At 49.8% G+C, this 21190-nt stretch overlaps 1 protein-coding gene across 9 annotated transcripts in view; it reads right to left on the minus strand.

Moving 5' to 3' along the window:
• Positions 1-21190, minus strand: part of LOC103477426 (spectrin beta chain, non-erythrocytic 1-like) — a 93941-nt gene that overhangs the window by 45683 nt on the left and 27068 nt on the right. For 7 of the 9 annotated variants that reach the window (XR_014091182.1, XR_014091184.1, XR_014091183.1 and 4 more), the window contains exon 1: positions 13004-13193. Coding sequence is in view for 5 of the 9 variants with exons in the window: in XM_081616398.1 (XP_081472524.1) it covers positions 13004-13178 (175 nt within the window). In the remaining 4 variants the exon portion in view is untranslated. Of the gene's footprint in view, positions 1-13003; positions 13194-20691; positions 20966-21190 lie in introns of those variants that run through there. The other 2 variants (XM_081616400.1, XM_081616401.1) reach the window with 1 other exon arrangement.

Here is a 21190-nt window from a genome sequence, read left to right on the forward strand (position 1 = left end):
GACGAAATCATTCAAAAACATCAACGCTGGTCTTGAAATCCATTAATGTCTGAAATTATCCTGATTAATATCAGAAAACTGCACAGATTTATATGCGTTTGAAGTCCCACACTGCTGGACAGGGCAGAAAAAAGATTTCCAAATGTACTCACTGATGCTCACATTACCCGACATTTACTGCGACAACAACAAATCAAATTCTACTGGGACGTTTTCATGGTAAGTTATAAAACAAACAATAAAAACCCACTGATAAGGAGAAACAACTGAAAAAGGTCAGCGTTGCTAAACCACCACCATCTGACAGACAGGAAACCTGAGCCTGGAAGCTGCAGCCGGCAGAAAATGAACTTTGACCTCCTGATGGTCCAGATCGCCCCGCTGCTTCAGGCAGCAGAACCAGGCAGCAGAACCAGGCGGTCAATCAGGTCCACTGCCAGCGCAGAGCCAGATTCTTTCTGCTAACAGTTTTTAATAACAACTTCATGACACAGAAATGATCATTAAACCTCTGCAGAGGGTCAGTTCTGCCCGAATCAGTCAGCTGATAATATTTACTGACTGACGACACAAACAGAACCAGAACCAGATCATTATTTATAGATGAAAACATTTACATAATCTGGTTCAGTTATAGCTACATAAAACTCATGAAATGATGAAAACTGAAGTTCAGAAAACATTTTAGTTAACTGGAATAAACAGGAAAAACTAGAAACAAATTAATTCATAGATATAATATCCTTTATTTAACCCTAATGATTTTCTCCACACCAGCAGTTTATGTCGGCTGTCCATGCTGCTCCTGCGGCTACGCTAAGCTACGCTACGCTTCGCTACGCTAGCCCACAGAACGGAGGACAGCTGGAGGCGCTTATTCAGTGAGAACTGATCGTATGAAAATTCTTTATTACCTGATCTATGCATTAATAATCACAATACTTTGATTAATTTAGTATAAAAAACTAAACTAGAACCAACAGTTAATGTTTCACCAACGGTTAGAACCCTGGGTCGGCACCAGAACCATGAACCCAAACAGAGCAGCTAACCGGGTTGACCCTCCAGGGAACAGAGGGGCCCATCAGTGGGGCCCATCAGTGGAGTGGATTCCTCCTCGGCAACGGAGAGAAAAACACATTTATTAGATGTTATCAGCAGCTCAGCCTTATCTGCATCTTCATGCTCCAGCTCTGTGTGTGTGTGTGTGTGTGTGTGTGTGTGTGTGTGTGTGTGTGTGTGTTTCCCCTTCCCGTGCTGAGAACCAAGCAGATGCCTGTCCCAGCAGGAAACTGTGTTTACATTCAGAAAGCCGCTCAGATCCGCCATGTTTGGAGACGTTTTCCTCTAAAACGGATGAAACTCCTGAGGAGTCGGAGTCATCCCGTCACATCGGATCGTTAAAATATTCCCATCATGATCGGTACTTTGGTTCATCTAAATTTGAATTGATAATGTTCAATAAAAGCCAGAAGCCAGGATCCCAACCGTCCTTAAAGGGCCGGTTCTGATAAAACCCATAAACTGTGACAGCAGCTGGATCTGCATTCGTCTTTAAATTAAACGTCTTTCACATGGTGGCGTACAGATAAAAACCGCTTTGATTTGATTAGGACTGGACGATACGCCTGAGAAACGCATCATGATATAAGCGTTTCGGATCAGACAACACTGATAATTATTGATTATATATTATTAAAACACCCAGATTTGACGTTATATCCACAGATTTCACTCCAAACTGATTATTTTTACGCAACAAAACCTTAAAAGGCTGTTGCACGAGTCACTCAACATGTTGCTAGGCAACCACATGTCACTCAACACATCGCTAGGCAACCACAAGTCACTCAACACGTCGCTAGGCAACCACATGTCACTCAACACGTCGCTAGGCAACCACAAGTCACTCAACACGTCGCTAGGCAACCACAAGTCACTCAAGATGTTGCTAGGCAACCACAAGTCACTCAAGATGTTGCTAGGCAACCACAAGTCACACAAGACGTTGCTAGGCAACCACAAGTCACTCGAGACGTTGCTAGGCAACCACAAGTCACTCAACACGTCGCTAGGCAACCACATGTCACTCAACACATCGCTAGGCAACCACAAGTCACTCAAGATGTTGCTAGGCAACCACAAGTCACTCAAGATGTTGCTAGGCAACCACAAGTCACACAAGACGTTGCTGGGCAACCACAAGTCACTCAACACGTTGCTAGGCAACCAAAGAGTGAGTGAGTTAGTTGATGCTACACAGCTAGCACAGCTAGCAGTGAGAGGTTGAGCGGATACAGCCTTTCCTCTGCCTACATCTCCCAGAATGCTGTGCGGTTCTGGGTCCGAGTTCAGTGAGTTATTGAATATATTATCTATTGATGATGATCAGGTGTGATATTTATATAGTTATTGATTTATTGCCCAGCCCTGCTTGATAGAGGAATATGAAACAGAAAGTTTTAAAGTTTGACACGTTAAACATCAGTAAATAAAGAAATCTGCTCCCGTTAGGGAAGACTTTAAGGTTTACGGTGCTGTGAATGCTGCCATGCAGGCACAGTAACAAACAGCTGCCATGTCTTAGTTTCATCGTTATTAGAATATTAACACTCAGGGGATAAAACTAAATCTGGAGGATCCAGCAGCAGAACCCGAGCCCAGCAGGTCCAGTTTCCTGCTCTGGAGTTCTGCTGAGTGTGATGGAGGGATCGATCTGCACGCACACACACACACACACACACACACACACACACACACACACACACACAGAGCTGACCTTAACCTGAGCCGGGCAGCAGAGTGGGCGGGGCCCAGCCAGGACAGCGGAGCCGGATCATGTGAGGAACGCCGGCGCTCCGGTCACGGTGTGAAAGTTTCTCCATAAGTCAGTCGGCAACAATCCCAGGAATCAGGATGGAGACACGAGGAATTCAGACCAGATTACACAGTTACCCTCTGACACGGCCGGATCCGGGCCCAGTCGGGTCAGAACCGGGGCCGAACCTCCGCTGACCACAGCCACTGGAGATCAAACAACACAGAACCAGTCTGACCAGTAACAACTTCTGGATACCAACAGAACCAGAACCCGTCCATCAGGGTTCTGAACAGAACCTCGGGTAGAGATCAGCCAATCAGATCACTCCATCCATGATGCAGATTCAGCCTGACAGACGAAGTTCAGGGCAGAAAAACCCGCCTGGCAGCAGCAAAAGGCTCAGCGTTCACCGAGACCCAGCATGAAAGATGACTCTACGTCTGCGTGTGTGTGTGTGTCAGTGTGTGTGTGTATGTGTCTGGTGTGTGTGTGTGTCTGTGTGTGTGTGTGTGCGTCTCTGCGTGTGTGTGTGTGTGTCTGTGTGTGTGTGTGTGTGTCTGGTGTGTGTGTGTGTCTGTGTGTGTGTGTGTGTGTCAGTGTGTGTGTGTATGTGTCTGGTGTGTGTGTGTGTCTGTGTGTGTGTGTGTGTGTGTCTGGTGTGTGTGTGTGTGTGTGTGTGTGTGTGTGTGCGTCTCTGCGTGTGTGTGTGTGTATGTGCGTCTCTGCGTGTGTGTGTGTGTCTGCGTGTGTGTGTGTGCGTGTGTGTGTGTCTGCGTGTGTGTGTTGTGTGTGTGTGTGTCTGCGTGTGTCTGTCTGCGTGTGTGTCAGTGTGTGTGTGTGTGTGTGTCTGCGTGTGTGTGTTGTGTGTGTGTGTGTGTGTGTGCGTGCATTCTGGGGGATTTCCTGGAGAAAAGGTTGTGGTTCTACTTTTTCTGCATCAGTAACAGTGAAGCTGCAGTTTGAGTCGACATGTGGAGGCAAGAAAACGAGCTGGAACTGAACCGGACCCGGAACCGGACCCAACATGAATATAACGATTCATTGATGTTTGACACAACAAACAACCACAGAAACTAGAAAAAGAAGAAAAAATATGTTGTTAGCGTGCTAAATGTTTAGCTCGCTAACAACATATTTAGCTAACATTTATTTTGTTATTACAGGTTAAATAACCCAAATTATTCCAGTTGATTTTTGACTGTGTACCTTTACTGACCCATCATGAATGAATGAATGAATGAATGAATGAATGAATGAATGAATGAATGAACTAGTTCCAGCTGAGATGCTGTTATCTCCTTGCTGCCTGGTTTTCAGGTCATGATGCTCCAGGGTTGACAGATTTCTGACCAGAAGAGGTTGCAGCCTGATGAAGGTGAGGAGGAAGAGGAGGAAGAGGAGGAAGAGGAGGAAGAGGAGGAACATCTGTTTCCACTGAGGCAGACACAGAGCAGCCTGTGTCTCTGAGCCGGTCACATGACGTTAGCCTGACGGTCATGTGACCCAATCAAAACATTCAGCATTCCTGTTCTCCCACTGAGGCAGCAGGACGTCTGCACTGGGAAACGGAACCTGGATGATCAGGGAGGGGAGGTCCATCAGAACCTCAGTCAGAACCAGAGTTCTGGTTCTACACGATCTACAGAGACAACCAGCCAATCACAGCCCTCCACTCTGAGCCTGCCAGCCAATTAGAGGGCCTGCAGCAGCAGCAGTCGAGCCTCCAGTCTGTTCACTACACTGAGCCCACATGGACCAGAACCAGCTCCCAGTAACCGGGTTTAGAGATCAGAACCGGGTCAGGAGAGGAGACTGGACCTCGGCTCAGCAGCTGGGGTTCTGTTAGCTGTTGGAAACGGGTCTGGCTGGGTTTAAAGGGCCAGTGTCGTGTTTTCCAGGCACATAGAGCCGTTTCATAAATGAATCAGTTATTATAAAAATGCCTTAACTATAAATTATAACTTTTAAATTAGGCCTCTGTCTCTTTAAGAACGTCCCAACATGGCTCCTCTATTAACCCGTTAATGTTTTTACCAGCGATGCTCTGAGCAGCGGCTCCTACAATGAGCTCAGCAGTTCCAGCTGATGTTTGCTAATTGCTGCTGGCTAGTCTGAAGGAGCCGCCTCGAAGGCGGAGCTAGGTCCCTCCAGGTGTTTTTCACAGCTGAATGGTTGCCATGGAGATAAAAACACTCCGGGAATGTTTGAGAAAAACATGAAGGAAAGATCCCAAAGATTTTACACGGCCCCTTTAAAGGTCACAGGGGTCAAAGTTCATCCAGAACATCAGCAGGCAGGACGGGCTGGCCCGGTTCTGATAGGATTTGAGCCCATCCCACGCAGTTAGCTCCACTCCCAGGTAGATAATCTCACCTGGTCCAATAAAGCAGAGTCACACGGGCAGACTTTGGACCAGGATAAGAACCGGGCCAGAGAGGTCCAAAGTCCTGAGGTCCAGTTTTATGGAGCTCAGATGGACAGAGTTCAAGAAAACAGAGTTATGGAGAAATTAAATGACTTCCCACTTCTCTAATCCTAGCAGCAATACCGGGCCTGTTGGACCGCTCTGGTTCTGGTTCTGGAGGAGGTCGTTACAGAAAACAGAGCACATTCCTCCAGAATCACACATCGGACCGGGTCACTGCTGAAAGAACCGGGCTGACAGAACCAGGCTAACAGTACCGGGCTAACAGAACCAGGCTAACAGAACCGGGATGACAGAACCAGGCTAACAGTACTTAGCTAACAGAACCGGGCTAACAGAGCAAAGCTAACAGTACCGGGGCTGACAGAACCGGGCTAACAGAGCAAAGCTAACAGTACCGGGCTAACAGAGCCAAGCTAACAGAGCAGAGCTAACAGTACCGGGCTAACAGAGCCAAGCTAACAGAGCAGAGCTAACAGAGCCGGGCTAACAGAACCAGGCTAACATCAGAGGACTTAAAATTGTTTCCAGCAACAGGAACCAGAGGTTTTTCCCAGTAAACCCAGTAGAAATGTGCTGTAGCGTATTTGTTCGGAGGAGGTCTCACTCTGACCTTTATTTCCTGCTTCAGGAGGTTTTCAGGTGAACCAATGCAAAGTTCCACGTCTGAACCAGAAAAACCTAAACCAGCCATCAGCATCAGCTGAGGAAGAGGAGGAACTGCTGCAGTCATGAGGAAAACGGATCCAACCGGGTCGGAACCAGCAGCAGATTATCTACAGCTCTCAGTTCATCATGGAACTGGACTCATCTGAGCTCAGTGGAGCGCTTCCATCAAAGAGGCTTTTCATGCAGCAGATCTCACACACACACACACACACACACACACACACACACACACACACACACACACACACACACACACACACACACACACACACACACACACACACACACACACACACACTTCTTCCTCAAACTTAAACATCTCAGCCAACAATAAGCCGATTCTGCAGCTCTGGAACCGGTACCGCTCCGGTCCACCTTCATCACCTCATCATCCTCAGGAATCACTCCTGGGATCAGATGGGACAGATTCCCAGAGGTTCTGGATGGTTCTGGCCGGAGCGACTGCTTCAACGACCCACTGAGGTTCAGACAGGAAGCTGCTTCCCGTCCCGTCGGAACCAGAACCCAGACAGCAGCGCAGCAGTGGTACCACATGAGGTCTGGGTGGTTACAGTGAGCTTCGGGTCCGTTCAGGCCCGGTTCTGTTCTTTCTGCTGCCGTTAATATTTCAGCAGAGAATCCGACTCCAGAAACCGGGCCGGGCTTTGTGTGAACCCGATCGGGACGCGGCGGCCGAGGAGACTTTTAATCCCACTAAGAGGACGGGTGGAGGGACGGGGGGGACAGTGAGGACGGGTGGAGGGACGGGGGGGACAGTGAGGACGGGTGGAGGGACGGGGGGGACAGTGAGGACAGGAGGAGGGACGGGGGGGACAGTGGGGACAGGAGGAGGGACGGGGGGGGACAGTGAGGACGGGTGGAGGGACGGGGGGGACAGTGAGGACGGGTGGAGGGACGGGGGGGACGGGGGGGACAGTGAGGACGGGTGGAGGGACGGGGGGGACAGTGAGGACGGGTGGAGGGACGGGGGGGACAGTGAGGATGGGTGGAGGGACGGGGGGGACAGTGAGGACGGGTGGAGGGACGGGGGGGGACAGTGAGGACAGGAGGAGGGACGGGGGGACAACGGTCTGCGGAGCCTCATGAAACATTGATGAAGACGACGAGACGCTGAAGCTCTCAGAGGAACAAAGACCAGGAGGGAGGGGCTGATCTGGTACCGCGTCCCCTCACTGCCCCCCCCCTCCTTTAATGCCCCCCACTCACTGAGGGAGGGGGTGGGGGGGTCAGGAGGGGCGGGGATCAGAAAACACACAGGAGGCTGCTGATTGGCTGGATCAGGACAGCAGCAGCAGGAGGAAGAGGAGGAGCAGAGTGAGGAAGAGGATGATGTTTTTACTCTGCAGTTTGAATCAAAAACAAACCAGAACTTCAAAATAAAAGCCATCCTTTTATTTTAACCGTTTATAATCATCCTTATTCATGTGATCATCAATAATTCATGTTTATTGATGCGTCTGCAGCAGGTTAAATATTTTATGTCGTTTATTCTCTGACCTGTTGATGAGCAGCGCCGTGTCAAACTTCTGCTCTTAACCGTCTTTATGAACAAATCGATGCTGAACCTGCAGTGGGGGGTTATGGGTAATGTAGTCCCTATGGAGCGTGACCTGTGACCCGGTCCAACCCTCACAGCTCTCTGCTGGTTTCTGTTGAATCAGAGGAAATTCTGCCGTCCCAGTCGGTTCTGACCGGCTGAGCAGAACCAGAACCGTCTCCCCTGGGTCGGGTCGGACCGGGTCAGCAGCTCAGCCCGTCACTGCCTCTCTCACCACTTCATGTCTGACGGCCGATCGATGCTCTTCATTAGAGGAAGCTCTTACAGAGCAATAAGCGGCGCCTGCTGCTGCGCCGGCAGCCTGCTGGGAATCCAACCGGCAGCCTCTGGGCTCATCGACCGGCCAGGTGGCTGAGCTGCAGCCAGGAAGTCACAGCAGCTCCAGGAAACAGTTCAGGAATCCGTTCAGGAAACGGTTCAGGAAACGGTTCAAGAATCGGTTCAAGAATCCGTTCAGGAATCCGTTCAGGAAACGGTTCAGGAATCCGTTCAGGAAACGGTTCAGGAAACGGTTCAGGAAACGGTTCAGGAATCCGTTCAGGAATCCGTTCAGGAATCCGTTCAGGAAACGCTTCAGGAAACGCTTCAGGAAACGCTTCAGGAAACGCTTCAGGAAACGGTTCAGGAAACGGTTCAGGAAACGGTTCAGGAAACGGTTCAGGAAACGGTTCAGAAATCCGTTCAGGAATCCGTTCAGGAATCGGTTCAGGAATCCGTTCAGGAATCCGTTCAGGAATCTGTTCAGGAATCCGTTCAGGAAACGGTTCAGGAAACGGTTCAGGAATCCGTTCAGGAAACGGTTCAGGAATCGGTTCAGGAATCGGTTCAGGAATCGGTTCAGGAATCGGTTCAGGAATTCGTTCAGGAATCCGTTCAGGAATCCGTTCAGGAATCCGTTCAGGAATCGGTTCAGGAAACGGTTCAGGAAACGGTTCAGGAAACGGTTCAGGAAACGGTTCAGGAATCCGTTCAGGAATCCGTTCAGGAATCCGTTCAGGAAACAGTTCAGGAATCCGTTCAGGAAACGGTTCAGGAAACGGTTCAGGAAACGGTTCAGGAATCGGTTCAGGAAACCGTTCAGGAAACGCTTCAGGAATCCGTTCAGGAATCAGTTCAGGAAACGGTTCAAGAAACGGTTCAGCAATCCGTTCAGGAATCGCTTCAGGAATCCGTTCAGGAATCCTTCAGCTTTTTATCCGTTTCCAGCCGGATGACGAGCAGGAAGTCCCACACATCCAAAACTTCCTGAATTTCAGCTAAAATCTGGAACTGGCCTGTTGTATCAGAATCACTGGGGTTTCCTCCCGCCAGTGAACGCACCACAGGTTTTATATTAGAAAATATTACAGCCCTGTTGGTTTCAGAAAGGAAATGCTCTAAATGTAGAGTTTCACAGAATCAAAACTGTAAACAGAAACACGGAGCGAATCTGAATCAATGCATCATCCTCATCGTCATCATCATCATCATCCTCATCGTCATCATCGTCTCCATCCTGGTTCTGACCCGTTTCCACGCTGTGACATCATTACCGTCATAAAGCCCAGATTCACTTCATGGCTAATTATTAAAACATGTCTGATCATGATTTGTAAAAATAGATATTTTCCCATAAAAGCCTCCATCTGGCTCTAGTCCAGAAGGTCCGTTTAGAGCTTCTGGTTGGTTCTGAAGGTCCGATCGATCAGAACCTCTGATTCCTGCGTCTAAATCCGGCCTGATGGGAACTTCACACCTCAAAGCGTCTCAGTTATAATAAAACCTTTTAGACGGTTTGACCTCCAGAGCCGAGTCAGCGCCGGGCTCAGCCAGCAGAACCTACCAGAACTTATTTATGTGATGAGGTTCTGGCAGAACCAGAACCGGTGATGAACCGGGTCAGAGTCTCTGGCTCCATGAAGCTACAGAAACTTTATTCACTGAAGGAGCCAAAGTTCTGCTGAATTCACCAACATCGCAGCAGAAACGGTTCCATTTGGACCAGAACCTGGACCCAGACTGGACCCGGCCGAGACAGAACGGTTCTGTTAACCTGACTCTGTTCAGGGCTTTCAGCCCAAACAACCAAACTCCTCCTCAACGTTCTGGTTCTGAAGGTCCAGTCAGGACCAGAACTGACTGGTTTTAGCTCCAATCCAGTCAGGATTGGAGCTAAAACCACTGAACTGATTCAACCAGAACCAGAACCAGATCCATCGACCCGACCCGGTTCAGCTGCTGCTTCACCAGGAAACTACATCAAACTACAGAGAGCTGCAAAAACAATGAGTATGTCAACATGGAGACCATCCATCCATCATCCATCCATCATCTATCCAACCATCATCCATCCATCCATCATCCATCCATCATCTATCCAACCATCATCCATCCATCCATCATCCATCCATCCATCATCCATCTATCCATCCATCAATCATCTATCCATCTATCATCTATCCATCTATCATCTATCCATCTATCATCTATCCATCCAACCATCATCCATCCAACCAACCACCATCCATCATCCATCCATCATCTATCCAACCATCATCCATCCATCCATCATCCATCCATCATCTATCCAACCATCATCCATCCATCCATCATCCATCCATCCATCATCCATCCATCCATCCATCCATCCATCCTCCATCCATCTATCATCTATCCATCCATCAATCATCTATCCATCTATCATCTATCCATCTATCATCTATCCATCTATCATCTATCCATCCAACCATCATCCATCCAACCATCATCCATCCATCCATCATCCATCCAACCAACCACCATCCATCATCCATCCATCTATCCACCCAACCATCCATCCATCCATCCAACCACCATCCATCTATCATCCATCCATCCAACCATCCATCCATCCATCCATCCAACCATCATCCATCCATCCATCCATCCATCCATCCATCATCCATCCATCCATCATCCATCCATCTATCATCCATCCATCTATCATCTATCCATCCATCTATCATCCATCCATCTATCATCTATCCATCTATCATCCATCCATCCATCCATCATCCATCCATCCATCATCCATCCATCTATCATCCATCCATCTATCATCTATCCATCCATCAATCATCTATCCATCTATCATCTATCCATCTATCATCTATCCATCCAACCATCATCCATCTAACCATCATCCATCCATCCATCATCCATCCAACCAACCACCATCCATCATCCATCCATCTATCCACCCCACCATCCATCTATCATCCATCCATCCAACCATCCATCCATCCATCCATCCAACCATCATCCATCCATCCATCCAACCATCATCCATCCAACCATCCATCCATCCAACCATCATCCATCCATCCATCCAACCATCATCCATCCAACCATCATCCATCCAACCATCATCCATCCATCCAACATCCATCCATCCATCCATCCATCCATCCATCATCCATCCAACCATCATCCATCTAACCATCATCCATCCATCCATCCAACATCCATCCATCCATCCACCATCCATCTATCCACCCAACCATCCATCCATCCATCCATCCAACCATCCATCCATCCATCCAACCATCATCCATCCATCCATCCATCCAACCATCATCCATCCAACCATCATCCATCCAACCATCATCCATCCATCCATCATCCATCCAACCAACCACCATCCATCATCCATCCATCTATCCACCCAACCATCCATCCATCCATCCATCCAACCACCATCCATCTATCATCCATCCATCCAACCATCCATCCATCCATCCATCCATCCATCCATCATCCATCCATCCATCCAACCATCATCTATCCATCCATCCATCCATCCATCCAACCATCATCCATCCATCCATCCAACCATCATCCATCCAACCATCATCCATCCAACCATCATCCATCCATCCAACATCCATCCATCCATCCACCATCCATCATCCATCCATCCATCCATCCATCCAACCATCATCCATCCATCCATCCAACCATCATCCATCCAACCATCATCCATCCAACCATCATCCATCTAACCATCATCCATCCATCCATCCAACATCCATCCATCCATCCACCATCCATCATCCATCATCCATCCATCCATCCATCCAACCATCCACCATCCATCCGACCACCATCCATCCACCATCCATCCGACCACCATCCATCCACCATCCATCATCCATCCATCCATCCATCCATCCAACCATCATCCATCCATCCATCCAACCATCATCCATCCAACCATCATCCATCCAACCATCATCCATCTAACCATCATCCATCCATCCATCCAACATCCATCCATCCATCCATCCATCCATCCATCCAACCATCCATCCATCCATCATCCATCCAACCACCATCCATCATCCACCATCCATCATCCATCATCCATCCAACATCCATCCATCCATCCATCCAACCACCATCCATCATCCACCATCCATGGATCCATCCATCCAACCATCATCCATCCATCCATCCAACCATCATCCATCCAACCATCATCCATCTAACCACCATCCATGGATGGCCCGGACTGGCCCGGTCCAGTCCGGGCCATCCAGTCCGGGATGGCCCGGACTGGACCGGGCCATCCATCCATCCATCCAACCACCATCCATCCATCCAACCATCATCCATCCAACCACCATCCATCCATCCGACCACCATCCATCCATCATCCATCATCCATCCAACCATCATCCATCCAACCACCATCCATCCATCCATCCATCCATCCAACCACCATCCATCCATCCATCCAACCACCATCCATCCATCCATCCATCCAACCACCATCCATCCATCCAACCAACCGTCTGGTCAGCAGGTTTAATGTTCTTTCGTCTCTTTTCTCCAGATAACTGGTTGAATCAGCTGCTGATTCCAATAATCGATTAAAGGTGACTAATCGATTGTGTCCTGATCAGGGCTGTGACTGGATGGTTCACATGTCAGTGGAGCATCAGGCCAGTTGGAGTCTTCCTCCTGACGAAGGCCAACAGGACCGGGAGGTTAAAGGTCACCCAGGGAGTTGGTCATAATATTTACCTCTAATAACCTCCAGGATTCTCTGATATCAGTTTAAACCTGATATCCAACCTGCAGATCCAGAACCGGATCAGAAACCGGATCGATTCCCAGATGCACCGGGAACAGTCCGGACCAAACCCGACAGCAGAGAAAAGTTCTGGTTCTGCTGCAGAACCCAACAGGTTTCCTCTCTGAGGTTCACCAAACCGGAGGAGGAAGATGAGGAAGAGGAGGAAGAAGAAGAGCCCCAGCTGCCCTTCAGCAAGGCAGCTCCTGGTTTTATTAGTGCCACAGTGTGAGGAAGAGGAGGAGGAGGAAGGGCGCGGTGGTTCACTCCGATAACGCTGCAGCTGCTGACACACACACACACACACACACACACACACACACACACACACACACACACACACACACACACACACACACACACACTGAACCCAGAGTTACAGCCTGATGAGCCTCCAGAACCTCCAGAACCTCCTACCTTGCAGCTGCTTGAACCGTCCCTCCAGCTGGCTGTAGTTGAAGCCGGCCCCCTTGCTGGGGCTGGGGGCCCGGCCCGGTACCGGGGACGGGGTCCGGGGCCCGGCGTAGTCCAGGGGAGGGGACAGGGGGGACAGGGGGGAGGGGGGGAGGAGCGGGGCGCTCTGCAGCTCCATCACACCGGACTGGACCGGGCCGGGCCCAGAGCCAGGCAGCAGCCGCTACAGGAGAAAGTTCTGATCCAATTCAGGAGAATCGGGTCAGAGGAATGCAGCAGCAGCAACTCCAGAGAAAAGGTTCTGGCCCGGTTCAGGTTTCCACTGGATCAGAACTGGTCCAGAGGTAGCAGTCACTCCAAGGAGAAAGTTTTGGTCCAGTTCAGGAGAAACAGGTCAGAACCGGGTCAGAACCAGTCCAGAGGCGGCCAGCAGTCACTCCAGGGATAAAGTTCTGGTCCGGTCCAGGTGAAAGTCCAGTTCAGGTTTCCCCCGGGTCAGAACCGGTCCAGATCAGAACCGCTCTCCTCCTCAAAGGGACTGAGCTGCACAGAGGGCGAGCGAGGGACTCCCTCCCTCCCTCCCTCCCTCTCTCTCTCTCTCCCCCTCGGGGCGAGGCAGGAAGCGCTAACTCAGCACGGCTGCCACGGCAACAGCACGCCTGGCTCTGCCTCCATCCCTCCGCCGCCAGAACCAAACCTTCCCCCGAACCCGGACCGGCAGCCGGCGGCGCTCCAGCTGAGGAAGACGAGGACGAAGAGCAGGATGAAGAGCGTGAGGAAGAGGAGGAAGAGCAGCGCTGCAGCGGAGCGTCGGCGTGGGTCTGAGCAGACGCTGCTGAAAACACCTTCAGACTCAGCCAGAGGGGGAGGGGCCACACACTGAGCCGGCCAATCACAGCCCTCAGCTGCTGCATGATGTCATCCCCTCATTAGCATAAGGGGCGGGGCCAAAGAGGCTGGATCTAATCTGGATCTCAGATGTTTATCACAGAGAATCAGAAATCTCAACTTTTAGTTTCTATTTCAGGGAAAAAGTTTATTCAAAGGAAAATTACAACAAATATCAAATAAACTCCAGCAGACAGAGCTCAACAGGAACGTTTGGAAACTTAAAGGCGACTCAACTTCCTGTCACCATAACTTATGTTACTGGACAATAAACCCAGAAACCACTGCAATAAACTGGAACCTTGTTCTTTTGATTCCATGTTCAGGTGTAATAAACACACAAGTATCCAAGCTACAGAAAACAATAAATAAAATGGAAATTAACACACAACCACACCCAGATTACGATGTTCCTCTGAACAGAGCTGCCACTCAGTAAATCAAAACACAAACTAAGTTAAATTTTAATTTATCGTGTGAACCAGTGATTTATGACGACAGATTCAACTCACTGTTGGTTCTGTTAGCACGGATCTGGGCTGACATGATGAATTTCACCAGAACTGTTGTGATCGGTTCTGACGGTGGTCGAGACAACGCAGCCACTTAGAAACCAGCAGCAGAACCTCCAGAACCTCCCAGTTCCACATCAAACATGCATTTGTTAGCCGTTAGCATCATGTTAGCTTCATGAAGCTAACAGCTACCAAGCTGGACCCAGATGTTGGGAGCAGAAGCTGATCTGACAGACCAAACGTTCTGGACCGACCCGGTAGGACCCGGTTCCGGTTCTCCTGTCTGGTTTGACGTGCTGCAGTGACAGAAACCCAAACAGAGCCAGAGTTTCCTCCAGGTGAGGCTTAGTTCTGGTTATCTACTGATCGGATCAGAACCGGACCGGTCCAGATCCTCCATGTTGGCCCAGAACCGTCAGAGAGCAGAAGAGCTGCTGAACCGGACCACCGGGTCGGTTCTGATCAACATCCTGAGAACCCTGGCGCTAATATTAGCATCTGCTGTGGAGATGAGCTTCCTGTCTGGGTCTGACATCACTTCCTGTTTCCTCTGGTTCTCTGGCCAACACACACACACACACACACACACACGGATGAAGAGGGAGCAGGAAGCCGGTCTGGAGCTCTTGGAGCGCCACTTCCTGTTACTGAGCAGACAGACAGGCGGAGGTCAAAGGTCATGCCGTCCAGACAATAGCTGGAACAAAACTTCATGTTGAACTAAACAAACAGAGGCCAAGATAGCAGAGGGGTCAGAGGTCACTGTGATTCCGAGCCACACCTCTAGATTCAACAGAGCGACCTTTGACCTCCTGTGGATCATCCACCTGAGGAAGGGCTGAGCTCACCCGGAGAACAGGAACGCTGCAGCCGACAATGCCAGGGAAGGGTCAAAGGTCATCATGAGATGAAAACACCTCGGAGTCCCAGCACATTCAACCCATCAAAACCCAAAGGCTCTGGTTCTGGACGCTACAGGCCTCAGCTAGCAGGTCAAAGGTCATGATACTGAGCCAACATGGCTGCCAGGAAGAGTTCAGGTCAATTCAGACGTACTTTACTGATCCAAAGGGAAATGAAATGAGCTGAAGGACGAAGGGTCCTCTCTCTAGAAACACGGTGGCGGCTGGCCTGGACCCTGTGATGTCACAGCAGTGGGCGGGGCTTGCCTGGAGCCGGGCTCGGTGGTCTGGGCCGTCATGCTAGCAGAGCAGTGTCAGGATGGAGCAGACCTCTGGCCACCACAGCACGGTGGTGGCAGCATGGTGATGTGGGCATTTATCATCGCCAGAGTTCTCATCATGGTTCCATTTTCATGCTCGTTGGTTTCACCGTTTCCTGCTGCTGGTTCAGCGGAGGTTCAGATAAACGATGAAAGCTCAGGGGCACTTAGTGACACGTCTTCATGAGAGGGGAGTCCTGCAGAGGGGGAATGATCAGAGTTTGTGCAGCTCTGATTGCTGTCATGCAGTCACAGCCATAAAATACAAGTAATAAATAGTTTTTATCTCTTTTATTGTTATTTAAAACAACAGCCCTCCTAACAAACCTCCTGGTTAAACATCCAGATTTATGGTCCAATCAGACATTTATTGGCTCTAAACTTCTGATCTGGAATAAATTAAAGTTTATGTGGTCCATCCAGCTTCCTGTCCGTCAGCAGGAACTTCCTGTCCGTCAGCAGGAACTTCCTGTCCGTCAGCAGGAACTTCCTGTCTGGATATCAATCAGCCTACAGGTCGGGTATGAAGAGATGATCTTAGGACAGCAGATCAAACTGCAGCTCTGAGTTTGCAGAGAAGAAGAAGAAACCATCTGGATGTTTCCATCTAGGAACAGCCTGACCCCCCCCCCTCTGCCCCCCATGGTGAGGTCAGAGGTCAGGCAGCAGCAAACAGACCGCAGATGGAGCAGACGTTCTGAGCGCGCTCTGTTCTGCTGCAGTCATCTGCTCTCCTCGTGGCTCGGCCCCTCAGGGCGGCGGCGCCACCAAACCAAGCGCCCCCTTCACAGCGTCGGGGTCGGGCCGGGCCGTCCAGAACCGCTGCACCCTGCGGCCGGTTCTGCTGAACCCGGCGACGCCCTCACCGGTCAAACATCCGCCAGCCGCTCGCTGAATTTCACACAGAGACGCCGGCTCGGCCTGCGCAGCGCACAGCGGCGTTCCAGGGAGGTCACGACCCCCAGAACCAGGCGGGGAGGCCAGGGTCCACCGGGTCCATCAGGTCCATCAGGTCCACTGGCCTAATCCGGTCCACTGGTTCCCCTCCCACACCACTGGAAACGTGTCCCACTTTAATCCAGCTGCTGCTGTTCTTATCAGACTTTATTTACCCAGAGAGAGCAGAACCGGGTCAGAGCCGGGTCAAGGTTCTGCTGCTTTATCTTGCTCTTATCGTGAAGGACTTGAGGTTGAACCAGAAACCGAAGCGTAGAAAAGGGAAAGCAGAGATGTTGTAACGTGCATCTGGGCTGATAAGAGCGTTCCTGACTGGGAGGAAGAAAAACTGGAAAACTGAGCGGAAATGAATGAGAACCTGCAGCGTGAGCTTCCACTCCACCAACCAGGAAGAAAAACATTCCCAGCATTCCAACCTGTGGTATTCCTAACAGGAAGTGACACACAGTGCTCTCTGTGGGAAACTGGACCGGTTCTGGTTCTAATTATGGATCCACTGAGTGTCTCTTCAATAAACCAGACAGATTCTGATCCCTGATCATCTGATCCAAATGGATCCACACAGTCATTCCTGATCAGAACCGGGTAAATCGGACCTGGTTCTGATGGTAACTCAGAACCAGGTTTAGTTCAGTTTATTTATGTGCAACTGATTCAGAACTGAACCGTCTGAACAAGACAAACGGATCCAGTTCAGCTGCAGAAGTTCTGATCCGACTCCAAGTCATTCCCATTCAGTCCAGTTCTGGACAGTTAAACTCAGATTATGATGCTAATCCCAGCAGATTACATCAGGCTGAGGAACAAGAAGAAAGCTGCAGCAGAAGCAGAGCCGGTTTATCTGTAGTTATGATGCAATGACCTTTGACCTGCCTCGCTGCTGAAACACGATAAACTGATGAACCGATTCTTACAGGAAACAGCTGAAGGTCATCCGGTGACCTTCAGGGCGGCTGACGAGCAGAGAGTCTGTCAGAACCGAGCCATCGGTCCGGATGAGAACCAGACCCGATGCGTGCTGGATTATTTCCCAGCATGCATCTCACCCTGACGGTCTGAACTCACAGCTGAAGCCGCTTCTCCTCCCGCTCTGAGTGGAAGTCGATCAGGCTGCGTCTCCGTGGTAACCAGTGGTGTAGAGTTGCTCAGGCTATCATATGGACCTCACACACACACACACACACACACACACACACACACACACACACACACACACACACACACACACACACACACACACACACACACACACACACACACACACACACACACACCAGCTTTCAGGCTAATGAAAGGTCTGAATGGCTGCATCGGGTCCAGAGACGTTCTGATTGGGCCAAACTGTCAGTTAAAGGGACAGTCACACATTTTCCACATGACATTTAAAGGTTTTCCTCTCCTGATGTTTAGCTGATGGTCAGAAACATCTAATGAGAAACTTCAACAGCTGGAGAAACTGAGGTGGAAATAAAATGTTTACTGCGACAAAACGTAAAGATTTCTGTTTGATCCCCAAATACAGACCAAATACAGACAGAGGTTAGCGAAACGCCCAACGATGCTGAGGAGGTCAGGGAGGCCGGCCGTTTGATTCCTATAATCTGAGTAAGGCTCAAGTTTGACTGATGCTTCCCGTTTCTGTGTTAGTCAATCAGTTCTTATAACAATGTATCAAATGTGACGTTATAGAAGTTTAACTTTGTAATTCAACATCTTGAAATTGGGCCTCTGTCTCTTTAAGAAGGAGCTGAGTGGGGACGATGCTCATCTGAGCAGTTTTGTTCAGCTGAGTGGTTGCCATGGAGACTAAACAATTTCTCAACAATTTGATGAGGGGTTAGCATCATAACATGATCTAACGCTAAGAAGCAGGTTTTTCATGCTACTGTCCCTTTAAGGCCTAACCCGGTTCAACTCCAGGAGGAGGCGGAGCTTCAGGAAGGAAACCAGGAGCAACAGCAGCGTCTGGAATCTGAAAGGACCCATTGTTCCAGCTGATCAGACCCGTTTCCAGAACCAGGTGACCCAGCTGAGGTCCGATCAGAACCGCCAAGAATCCTTCAACCCGTCACTGGAACAGAAACCAGCCGCTGAACTCATGGATCAGGGTTCTGACCGGACCAGAGGGAAACCCACCAACTGATTGGTTCCTAACAGACTGGACCAGACCGGTCCTCTGGTCCAGTCAGAGATTCCAGCAGAACATTCTCCAGTTAATCAGATTAGGAAGCAGAAAGATGCACCGGGCCCCGGGCCCCGCCCGCCCCCCATGTAAACAACAGGCTGCTGCATATTTAACACGGCAGGACGCTGAATTATTTAGAGCACACACACACACACACACACACCCGCAGTCACACACACACACACACACACACACACCCGCAGTCACACACACACACACACACACACACACACACACACACACACACACACCCCAGTCACACACACACACAGTCACACACACACACCCGCAGTCACACACACACACACACAGTCACACACACACACACACACCCGCAGTCACACACACACACCTCACACACACACACACACACACACACACACACACACACACACACACACACACACACACACCCGCAGTCACACACACACACACACACACACACACACTCACACACACACAGGCAGCATGTGAGCTAGCGGCGGCGGCCGACCCGTGATCTGCATCAGACTGATGAAGAGGAGTTATTGTTGCTGTTTGGACACGATGAAGATGAGCAGCAGAAAGACTGAAAACACAACCTGAGATAATCTGGATTATAATCAGGATTAGAACCAACAACCACTAATAAAATAATCCCAGATGAAAGTTCAGGTCAACCAGCAGGGATCAACTGGAGGAACCAGACATGAAGTCATTATTCACTGGCTAATAAACAATAATTAGATAAAAATCTGAACAAATTTATGATGTTTATGGGAATATTTTGGATAATGCTGGTTCTCTTGCAGCTCGTTGGCGCCCCCTACTGGACCAGGCTGTGTGACTCCTGTAGAGCTGATGAAGCTGCTCTCAGGTTTAAATCCTGTTCAGGATTCAGAGCTTCAGCTTGAGGAGCAGAAAGCTCGTTTAACTCAGAACCACTACTGTTCAGAACCACCACCGTGCTGCAGCTGGGACCTGAGAGAAATCAGGAAACCAGCCACAGGAACCAGATTAACTCCAGATTCACTTCAGTAACGAGTTAAAGAGCTTCTGCTGATGAGATGCATCTCAGTTCTGTGACATCATGTGACCCAAATCGCTACAGAACCTTCCTGATACCGGGCAGAACCAGCGGGTTTCTTTAATGAGTCTAATTTCACTCAGGTTTGGTTTAATCTGCTGAACATTTGGATAAATATCTTGATCTGATCCTGAGCTTCCAGAAAAACTTAACCACCATAAAAACCTTCCTGCTCCCAGTCTGATGCCTCTGTAAGCCTGGGGTTCCCAAAGTGAGGGTCAGGGACCCCCAGGGGGCACGAGACACCTAGCAGAGGGTCATAAGCTTCAGAATCATGATGATGGGTTACCCTACCCCTCATGGAGAGCATAAATACGAAAACACTAAACTAATAACTTTATCATAAGGTCATTAAATGTGAAATGAAGTTAGTTAATGTCCCATTAAATATTGAACTATAAATCTTAAATTAGGAAATAAAAAGTCCAACAAATCCATAACTGTAATCTAAATCTATATTTATGTATTTATTAAACAAATAGAGAATTAAGTAAATACATCCATGTGGGTCACCAGGTACCAAGAACTGTTCAGCCGTTTTCTGTCAAATTACAGGGCGCCAAGTTTGAGAACCTCTCCTCTAGGGGGCGCTTAGCATGAAACTGACTAGAAACCAACCAGCAGAAGAACCAGAGATGAAGGAAAGCTGAGGATCAAATCATGTTTCTGCTCCAGCAGGTGAAGCTGGAGGCTCTCAGAGAACCCAGAGTTACCTGGGTAAGTTAACCTGACCACCTGGTTAACTTACCCAGCTCAGGACGGAAACAGCAGAATCAGAGGGGAGAGTTTAAAGAGACAGGACTCAGAATATCCTCCTCCCAGTGTAACCAGCAGTCCCAGTGTAACCAGCAGTCCTACCTGCCAGCGCCTTGATGCGTGAGCGTTCAAAGAGGCGGGCTGAGCTGTTCTCGTTGTCCCAGTCGTCGGCGTCCCAGCGGTTGTTGACGCCGTCGCTGTACTGCTGCTGGATCTCCATGTGGTCGAACTCCGCCGCCACCGACGTCATGAGGACCTCGCCGTGACTCCGCCCCCACCGCCGCTCGCTGCTCCGCCCACCGGCTACCTGCTGCTGGGATCAGCGGGACCCTCTGAGAGCGGCTCTGATTGGCCAGCCGGGACGACTGGAGGAAACCTGCAGAGACAGAGAGAGACGGCCAGTGAAGCACGGTGGAGGAGGAGTGATGCTGCGGGATCCAAACTGACCACCATCAGCTCCTCTATAGACCAAACTGTTCTGGAGTCCAATACAACCAACCGGGTCACCATCAGAACCCAGCAGCACAACAGAACGGATGGAAATGTGTGGAACTGGCCTAGTCAAAGCCCAACTTCTAACTGAAACACTGAGGTGGGAGAG

Source organism: Poecilia reticulata, chromosome 15, assembly GCF_904066995.2.
Source record: "Poecilia reticulata chromosome 15, P_reticulata-male-v2, whole genome shotgun sequence".
Lineage (NCBI taxonomy): Eukaryota > Metazoa > Chordata > Actinopteri > Cyprinodontiformes > Poeciliidae > Poecilia > Poecilia reticulata.